This window comes from Salpingoeca rosetta (assembly GCF_000188695.1).
Source record: "Salpingoeca rosetta unplaced genomic scaffold supercont1.27, whole genome shotgun sequence".
Taxonomy (NCBI): Eukaryota; class Choanoflagellata; order Craspedida; family Salpingoecidae; genus Salpingoeca; species Salpingoeca rosetta.
In genome coordinates, this window is record NW_004754907.1 from 145,927 (window position 1) to 155,523 (window position 9,597).

At 56.6% G+C, this 9,597-nt stretch overlaps 3 protein-coding genes across 3 annotated transcripts in view; 1 reads left to right on the plus strand and 2 right to left on the minus strand.

Annotated features, from left to right (window-relative positions):
* PTSG_08950 (uncharacterized protein) overlaps positions 1 to 29 on the plus strand; it is a gene marked incomplete at both ends in the record, with an annotated part of 6,598 nt that extends 6,569 nt beyond the window's left edge. Inside the window, one exon of the mRNA XM_004989690.1 lies at positions 14 to 29. Coding sequence (XP_004989747.1) covers positions 14 to 29 — 16 coding nt within the window. The remainder of the gene's footprint in view (positions 1 to 13) is intronic.
* A 1,162-nt stretch (positions 30 to 1,191) lies between these two features.
* On the minus strand, positions 1,192 to 5,392 carry PTSG_08951 (uncharacterized protein). Its single transcript, XM_004989691.1, has 6 exons — positions 5,103 to 5,392; positions 3,476 to 4,848; positions 3,025 to 3,158; positions 2,611 to 2,789; positions 2,172 to 2,371; positions 1,192 to 1,815 (listed from the first exon to the last, which is right to left on the minus strand). The coding sequence occupies exons 1-6, from the start codon at positions 5,239 to 5,241 to the stop codon at positions 1,519 to 1,521; spliced, it is 2,322 nt and encodes a 773-aa protein (XP_004989748.1). The 5' UTR covers positions 5,242 to 5,392; the 3' UTR covers positions 1,192 to 1,518.
* A 202-nt stretch (positions 5,393 to 5,594) lies between these two features.
* The window catches only part of PTSG_08952 (Ube3b protein), a 7,491-nt gene continuing 3,488 nt past the window's right edge, over positions 5,595 to 9,597 (minus strand). Inside the window, exons 11-19 of the mRNA XM_004989692.1 lie at positions 9,179 to 9,232; positions 8,871 to 8,989; positions 8,459 to 8,597; positions 7,942 to 8,270; positions 7,512 to 7,637; positions 7,136 to 7,211; positions 6,895 to 6,983; positions 6,642 to 6,743; positions 5,595 to 6,428 (exon numbers count right to left, since the gene is read on the minus strand). Coding sequence (XP_004989749.1) covers positions 5,733 to 6,428; positions 6,642 to 6,743; positions 6,895 to 6,983; positions 7,136 to 7,211; positions 7,512 to 7,637; positions 7,942 to 8,270; positions 8,459 to 8,597; positions 8,871 to 8,989; positions 9,179 to 9,232 — 1,730 coding nt within the window. The 3' untranslated portion in view covers positions 5,595 to 5,732. The remainder of the gene's footprint in view (positions 6,429 to 6,641; positions 6,744 to 6,894; positions 6,984 to 7,135; positions 7,212 to 7,511; positions 7,638 to 7,941; positions 8,271 to 8,458; positions 8,598 to 8,870; positions 8,990 to 9,178; positions 9,233 to 9,597) is intronic.

Genomic DNA, 9,597 nt, shown 5'->3' on the forward strand with positions numbered 1-9,597 from the left:
CGCACAAACGCAGCCACCTCGCATTTTAAGGACCACGAACCGACCACTTCGGCGACCTGGGATCAATGCCGAGAGGTTAAGGCGGGTTGACTCGAAATATCAACTGGGCTTCGCCCGCGCAGGTTGGAATCCCGTTGGTCGCGCATTTTTTTTTTTTTCCTTGTTCAAAACAACCGCCAACTTGAAAAGGCCAGGTGGTCCTCCTCCTCTCCTCCTACTAGCCAACTCTCACCTCAACACTCAGCACCCTGTTCCCAGTGGGCACAGGCACAGTGCCGTGCTGCTGACACTACTCACATCAACTACTCGAAATCAACTGGGCTCTGCCCGCGCAGGTTTGAATCCTGTTGGTCGCGCATTGTTTTTTTTTTTCCGCTTGCTTTCGCCCCCACAACAAGACGAAAGACCACAAAACAACAACTAAAGCTTCACACCCCCCACCACGCGCTCCCGCACAAGCTAACACACACACACACACACACACACACAGACACACACAGACACACACAGACACACACACACACACACACACAGACACACACACACACACACACGCACACACACACACACCACCATGGAGTGGCTCACCGAGACCATCTCTGGGCTCTTCGCCGCAGAGACCGTACGATCTCATCTCTCGATTTGATCATGGCGTGTGTCCTTGTTGTTGTGGGTTGTTGGTGTTGGTGTTGTCGGTCCTTGAGGCTGCGTTCATGTTGTGTTGAGGTTGTTGCTTTGTTTGTTTGCTGCTTTGTTTGTTTGCTGTTGTATTTGATCCCATCAAGCAAGCACCACTGCGTGCTTGGTGTCCTCCTGTGTTTCTCTCTCCCTCTCTGTCTCTTTCTCTCTCTTTGCCCTTCATATGCACACGTGCCTCCAACAGCACATGTACACTTGCTCCTTCTCTCTCGCTCGCTCTTGTGCACTCTGGGAGTTGGCCCGAGCAGCACACACACACACACACACACACACACACACACACACACACACACACACACACAAACACACATACACACACACACACATACATGCACACCATTAGGATGAGGACAAGCGGAAGAAGGACGACGACTTCAAGCCCGCCGACACAACCACTACTAGCAGCAGCAGCAGCACCAGCGCGGACCAGCAGGGCGCAACCAGTAGTACTCAAAACAGAACGATTCGCTTGAGAGCAGCAAGTGTACTGGTTGGCTGACTGGTGAACAAAGCAAGGCAACACAAACATACGCCACTTCTCATGTACGTACGTGCGTGTACCCAAACAACAGAACAAGCGGCATCTCCGATCCAAAGTTCTCGATGACCATCACGACAAGTGGGCCACAGATCTACAGCAAGCGATCCACGTCACCTAACATCACCACTGACTAGCCCACAACCCAACACAGACACACACACACAGACGGACACACACACACACACACACACACACACACACACACACACACACACACACACCCTCTACCCGACGACCCCTAACCTCCCGTCGTTCATTGTGCGTTCATCGCGCGAGAATCAAGCGAACATCTTGGAGAAGAGCTTCTTCTGCTGCTCCATTGCCTTTGTCTTCTTCGCCTCCACGCGCCGCAGCAGCTTGGCCATGGCAGCGTCCTCCGGTGCAATGCGCGCCCCTTCCTTTGCCACCTTCACGGCCTGGTCATAGTCCTTCATGTTCTCCAGGACAAGCGCCTTCCTGTACCATCCCTTGGCGCTGTCCTTGTTGATGGCCAGTGCCTCGTCACATGATGCAAGCGCTTTCTTCCATGCAGACTGCTTGATGTAGCACATGGCCAAGTTCAGGTTCAGCACGCACTGGTGGGTGGCGATGCGTGGCGATGGGCGGTGATGTGTGGTGGGTTTCGGGGAGGGTGAGATGGGAGTGGGATGGTTAGGAACGCCGAAGATCGCTGCAGACTTGATCAACGCAGAGTGCACACGCAGACACTGATGCCAACACGGATGCCAACACAGACGCAGACACGGACACACAGACACACATAGACACAGACACAGACAAACACAGACACAGACACAGACAAACACAGACACAGACACAGACACAGACACACACAGACACACACACACACACACACACACACACACACACACACACACACACACACACACACACACAAAACATCACCTCCACCCAGCACAGCGCAGCACACCTTGACGTCGTTGACTTCCTTCTCGTCGTCTGGGGAGAGGTCAAAGAACTTGGTAGTGAGGGCCAGTGCACGTGCATAGCGCGCGGTGGCGTGGGCGTAGTTGCCGCCCTTGAACAGTTCCGTCGCCTCGTTCTTGTTGCGCATCACCTGTTGCATGCGCTTCTCCTTTGGAAGCTTGCGGAAGTCGTGGTCATCCTTGTCTGTGGTCGGTTGCGGCCAAGGCACGTTCGTGCGCGTGTGTTCGTGTGCTGTGGATGAGCGAGACGCAGAACGACACGCGTCCTCGCCACAACAAGAATCGCAGCGTTCCCTCCTCTCACTGCTGACCAAACACAGACACAGACAGACACAGACAGACAGACAGACACACGCACAGGCAGACACACACACACACACACACACAGCACACAGACAGACAGACAGACAGACACATGCGCACCTTCGTTTTCGCGGTCTTTTACCCACTGCTCCTGCTCCTGCTTCGCCTGCCTTGCCTTCTCCTCCTCGTCGGCCCCGATCTTGGCGAACATGTCTGCGTTGATCTCCTCGACCTTGGCCTTCAGCTGCGCATACCGCTCCTCAAACGGCTCGGGCGTCGTTGTCTCGTGCGCTGCATCGCTGCACGCGTTGAGAAGAAGGGCGATGGCATTGGCGTGGTATTTAGGTGGTGTGGAGGTGAAGGTGAACGGGTGATCAGGCGCAGACCGATTGCGCAGTACACACACATACGCACACACAGACGGACACGCACACACAGACGGACACACACACACAGACGAACACACACACAGACGGACACACACATACACACACACACACACGAACACACACGCACGCACACACACGCACACACCTGTCGATCCACTCGAGCGCTTCGTCGAGGAGGGGCTGCGTCTGCTCGCGGTTGAACAGGTTGCCGTGCGGGCCGTCGCCGAGGGAATTGGCGTTGAGCACATACGCCTCCAATGTGTTGCGCGCATCCATGATCTGCACCACCGACGGAACGCAGAATGTGAGGATACGAGAGAAAGAGGGAGCGACAGACGGCTATAACCACACAGACAGATACACAGGCACACAGAGACACACACCTACACACATACACATGCACATGCACAGACACACATGCACAGACACACACATGCACAGACACACGCACACACAGGCACACACACATACATACACATACACACACACACGTACAAACAGGCGCACACACACATACATACATACACATACACAGACACACACAGACACAAACACATGCCCCCCCCCGCCACGAGTTATCATCCGCACAAACATACCCTGCGCATGAAAGCGTCCTGGTCGATGACTTGCTTGAGGCGGGCGACGGTGTCGCTCTTGCTGGCGTCATCCGATGACCACTGCGCCACGCCACCAACACGGGCCACCAGCCCATCGACAGCTGGTGTTTCCGCATCCCCCTCCGCTGCCTTGTCAGCCTTGTTGTCGTCGTCATCTACTTGCCCTTCTTCCTTCTTCTCCTGCTTGTGCTCCTTCTTCTCGTCTGCGACGATCTTGCCTGCAAGCAACGCCGCGCCAATGGCGACGCAGGCAGAGCGGTCGAGCGTGCAGCGCAGCTTGCTGTCATCACCGCCAACAGCGACCACGAGGGCGTTCTGGATCATGGGGATGCAAGTGGCGCCGCCCACCAGCTCAACACCGTCCACCTTCGCCGCCGCATCATCAGCAACACCACTGACCGTCATGGCTTCGGTGACAGCGGCCTTGAAGCGTTGCAGCTCCGTGGCGCAGACAGACTCAAACATGTCGCGTGAAATGTCAAAGTGGTAGTTGTCGTCGTTGGGCCCAAAGGCCTCCAGCACCACCGTTGCCGACTTGTTGGCACTGAGCATCTTGCGGGCTGCACCGCACTCCTTCAACAGTCGCAGGCCGGCGCGCTTCGACGTGTCCACTTGCACGTTCTTGCGTGCAAGCAGTTCCAGCACGTGTTTGGCCAGGGCGGCGTCAAGGTCGTCGCAGCCGAAGCGAAGGCTGCTCGTGTGCAACAGCTCCAGTGCTCCCGTCCCCTTGACGTGTAGGCCAACGCTCACGCTGCTGAACGCCTTGCCAACGTCAGCAATCATGACATATTCGGTGTGATCATCTGTGTCGTTGTCGTTGTTGTTGCCGTCGCCATCGTTGGCAGTGCCATCACTGCTGGTGCTGGGGGTCGCCTTGCCCGCATACCGTTGCGTGAAGCGCTCTGCCAGGCACACGCTGCTGCCGACGACGTGGAACGACAGCGGCTTGCCGCTCAGCTCGGCGGCGAGGACACACGCATCGCCCACCCGCTTGCGTGCCTGGTCGTCGTACACGTCTGGGATGGCGAGCACAATCGTGTGCGGGGATGTGGCGTCCAGGGATGCCGTGGCCTCCATCAGCAGCATGGCCAGGATCTCCGTGGACGTGAAGGTGGCTTGGTCCTCGCCCTCCTTCAACTCGTATTGCACCGTGTATTTGACGGTGCCGTCGTCCTCGCACGTGTGTGGGACGCGCGTCACGATGATGCCGTCGCGGGCGCGGGCGTTGTCGGCGCTGGTCTCATGCTCGCCGGCGATGGCCTCGATGCAGTCTGTGATGGTGTTGCGCATGTTGGAGGTGGCCAGGTCCATTGCACCCTGGCCAACATATCGCCGCTTCCCCTGGAACGACACTGCAAGTGGGTAGATGAGCGTGTGTATGCGTTTGTGGCAAGGTGAGTAGGAAACGCTTGCAGAGCAGAATGGGGATGAAAGGCGGTACTGTTGAGCGAACGAGGGAGATATGACTGTGAGGTGTCACCTCACTCACTCCCACTCTCTCTCACACACACACACACACACACACACACACACACACACACACACACACACACACACACACACACACACACACACACACACACAGAGTTTAGGACACAATTTGCACCTGCTGGGGCGGTTGCGCGTCCGCCGGTCGGTGTGAGGAGGATGTCGACAGCGCCGTTGGGAAGCAGGCGCCCTGCAACGATGGCGGCGCTGCCAAGGTCAATCCCAACACACTCTGCGGTCGCTTGCGTTGTTGTCATCGTGGCGTTTTTCCTTTTCGCTTCTTGCCGGCCGGTGATGGTGCGATGTGCGATGTGCTGCTGTGATGTGGTGAATGCAGGTCGTGTGGATGGATGGGTGTGCACGTTGTCGCGGTTGTGGTGGTCGTCTGCGTTTCTGGAAGCGCCTGTGGTAAACTCATTTTTACCACCCACGCAAGCAAGAAGCCAGTTTGGCAAAAACCCATTGTGTGTGTGTGTGTGTGTGTGTGTGTGTGTGTGTGTGTGTGTGTGTGTGTGTGTGTGTGTGTGTGTGTGTGTGTGTGTGTGTGTGTGTGTGTGTGTGTGTGTGTGTGTGTGTGTGTGTGTGTGTTGTTCATCACAAGACTGCGGTTATTCATTCCAATCACATGGCTTCATTCATTTATGTTCATCATCAACGAAATCAACAACAAAAAAGGTCCCATCAGCATCACCACCACATACTTACGATGCCACATCACCACTGCCCCCCCCCCTCAACACACACGCCATCAGCTGAGGTGGAACCCGGAGTTGGAGCGAATAGCGGTGAGGAGTTTCGTGCGCAGCGTCTCCTCATCTTCATAAGGCGGCAGCTTCAGCAGGTTCACGCACGTGCTCGCGGTGGGCAGGCGCGTGGGGTCGAGGGCATTGCGGATGGCAAGCTTCGGCTGCAGGTACGCAAACCCCTGCAGGGGCGGGCGCGGGCAGGAGGTGATGAAGCGCAACAAGAGGCCACGGTCCTCTGGCGTCATCGCCGCCACAACGCGCCAGAACATGACAATAGTCGGGTGGGCGTCGTGGAAGCCGCCAGTGAGATGCGTGTTGCGGCGCATGTCCATCAGGTCAATGTCTGTCTGCGTTCCGCTGAGCAGCATTTGCAGCTCCGAGGGCCCAAACAGCTCCAGCCACTCGGGCGGGATGACAGAGTGCAGCCCGCTCGTAAACGACGACGACGCGCGCTCAATTTGGCGGTTGAGGTAGTAGTCCGCCATGTGCACCAGATACACGCTCACGTTCGCCCGCGTCACCTTCAGGTTGCGCCCGTTGGGCACAAGGTCCACCACGCGATGGCCCGTGAGCGGGCCCTGGGTGGCGGAGAAGGTGAGGTCGAGGTCGGCGAGCTGCTCGCCAGACATGGTGCGCAGCATGGCCAGGCTGCGGTACACCTGCTGGTCAAGCGACGCCAGCTGGCAGAAGATGTTGCGCTGAACGGGTGGCGTGTGTGTGTGTGTCATGGTGAGGGTGGTGTGTGTGTATGTGTGTGTATCATGGTGAGATGGTGCGAGGAAGGACCAACACAGCAACGGGAGTTGTGGTGGTTGGCACCCGTAAAGCAAGCAAGCAAGCAAGCAAGCAAGCGCGCAACATGGGCACACGCATGGCCGACACAGCACTGCCGTTTGTTGATCAGTGCCCACCTTTCCGAGGATGCGTGTGAGGAAGAACTGTGCGAGCGGCAGGTCAAGCAGCATACCCGTGTACAATGCCTGCCCAACCAACTTCCCAATAAACTCAAAGTGCTGGCAGAGCAACGCAGGCAGAACACAGTACGTGTGAGCGTGAATGGATTGGTGTGAGGGAGGGGCGAGTGCGTGAGTGAGTGCTGTGGGTGAGTGAGTGCATGTAAGTTGACTGCGTGGGTGCATGCGCAGCACAGCAGCAAAACCTCACCTGCGCTGCGTCGGGGACAATGTGGTGGATGTCCGGGTTTGGATACGCGCCGCCGTCGTCTGCCGTGCGGAACAGCCCACGGTCGGGATCTGATACCATGGTGGTGGTGGCGGTGGTGGTGGCGGTGGCGGTGGAGGTGAGCTGACAGCCCCCTTTGCCAAACACAAGCCATGAATGTGCGCACACATGCTCAATCTACATCCCATGCTTGCTTGGGCAGAGAGAGGGGCAGGGGGCTCACCAAACGCCTCCTTGATGGCCTGCTGGAGAAATTCCCTGAACAGCCCGCCGCCGTCAATCCCAGCCTCCGGCAGACCCTGTCAGAGAGAGGGAGAGGGAGTTGGGTGGTGGGATGGTTGGATGGATGGTGAGATGAAGATGGTCTATGAGGAGGCACACAGCGGCCTCATGGGTTGCTCTTCTTTGTTTTTTCTCACGCACGCACACACACACACACACACACACACACACACACACACACACACACACACACACACACACACACACACACACACACACACACACACACACACAAGCATGGGCGCAGGCACAGGCACAGACACACAGACATACAGACATAGACATAGACACAGACACACACACACACACACATCTACCTCTGCGTCGACGATGGTGACGGATGGGGGCTGCGACCAGCCGCCGTCGGGGGAGGACGAGAAGGCATCAAAGGCGTCCTCGTACATGCGCCCGCGCTGCACACGCAGGTGCTGGCGGCCGGCATACTGAGGCAGGGGTGTGGAGGGGGGTGTAAGAGGGATAGTGAGGGGGGCGGGCAGGACAGCATGGGTGGGAGTGTGGCAGGAAGACGTGCTAGACAGACAGAGAAGCAGACAGAGAAACACAGACACACACAGGGACACAGACACAGACAGACAGACAGACACATACACAAGCACAGACACAGACACAGACAGACAGACAGACACATACACACACACACAGACACACAGACAGACAGACACACACACACACACACACACATACACACACACACACACAAGCCCAAAAAAGTCGTTCGCAGCGCACCCTGAAAGCGCCTGTGCGGGCGTGCGAGGCGACAATCTGACGGAAAATGGAGACGCGGTCCATAAACGGAACGCAAAACGGAATCTCACGCAAGAGATCGCGAATGACGACGGCACGCTGGTCCGGATCAAGGCGCCGGCGACGGAAGGTTCGCGAAGGGTCACCGACGCCACGCGCACCCGGTGGCGCCACGGAGGATAGCATGCCCAGTGGCCCGCCGCTGTCCATAGCGGACATGGCAGCCACATCCACATCCTCATCGCCATCGTGCTCGTCACCTTCTTCAGCCTCCGCCCCCTCATCATCATCTTCGGGGCGTTCAAAATGCTCTGCAATGTGCGTGTGCGCGTGAGTGTGTCAGTGAGAAAGTGTGTGAGTGAGCGGGTGAGTGGGTGATGGGTCAAGGTCGTAGATGTACCGCAAACACTTGAATATGCCACCATGACATCCGTTTCCAACTCACACTCGGCAGACAGCAGACACCCCCCCTTCCAAAACCACCACCACCACAATCTACCTGCTGTCAGGTACTGCAGAATCGACTGCACGCTGTTTGTGAGCGCAGGCGCTGTCCAGAAATCTCTGCCAAGATATTGCAGGCGATCGTCGCGGAGATACATGGCCCTGAGGAGGCGGGCGAGGGAGCGGCGAAGCAGCTGGTGGTGTGCGATGATGGTGATGGCAGTGTGTGTGTGTGTGTGTGTGTGTGTGTGTGTGTGTGTGTGTGTGTGTGTGTGTGTGTGTGTGTGTGTGTTCGGGGGGGGGTGGCGGTAAGTGTGAAATCAGGCGGAGAACAGGAGGATGAGGAGGAGGAAGCTGGTGATGGTGAAGAGTTCCAACAAAACGAACAACGACGACAAGAACAAGAACAAGAACAAGAACAAAAACAAGAACAACGACAACAACTTAAACAACGCTGCCATGTGCACCTCAACTTGGCGCGGTGTGGACGTGTCTACTGCAGTGGAGAGAAAGAGGTTTGCGCACACATCACGCGACGAGCGCAGCAGAAACTTAAAGTCCTCCTCAGACCCAAACTTGGTCGACACTGCACACGCGGACAAGAGATGGAGGGTGAGGTCGCAGGCACACGTCGCGGCGTGCTGGCGAGCACATGATCGTACAGGCAACTAGACAGCCAGGCAGGCAGGCAGACACACACACACACACACACACACACACACACACACACACACACACACACACACACACACACACACACACACGTGACCAGCACCTTGGGCCCAGAAATCGGCGTCGTCAACGAGAACAAAGTGGTGGTGGATAATGTCTGGCCAGACGGACCAAAGTACGAACAGGAGAGAAGAGGAGAGGGGACAAAGGTGAGCACACAAAGCGCACGTGCAAAGACGAAAAACGGCCCGACACTTGAAACGGCGTCACCATCGATTCGGCCCACAGTGCAGCCCCCTCTTACTTCTTCAGCGCCACCACCACCACCACCACCACCACCAACAACAACAACAACAACTTAAACAACAACAACAACAACAACAACAACAACAACAACAACAACAACAACAACAACAACAACAACAACAACAACAACAACAACAACAACAACAACAACGAAACAACAACAACAACAACTAAAACAACAACAACAACAACAACTAACACAACAACAACAACAAC

Coding starts and splice junctions, on each gene's coding strand:
- PTSG_08951 (XM_004989691.1), bottom strand. CDS start 5,241: ATGACAACAACGCAAGCGACCGCAGAGTGTGTTGGGATTGACCTTGGC. Junction 4,849..5,102: donor ACGCGCAACCGCCCCAGCAG/GTGCAAATTGTG, acceptor ACCCACTTGCAG/TGTCGTTCCAGGGGAAGCGG. Junction 2,372..2,610: donor AAAAGACCGCGAAAACGAAG/GTGCGCATGTGT, acceptor AACCGACCACAG/ACAAGGATGACCACGACTTC.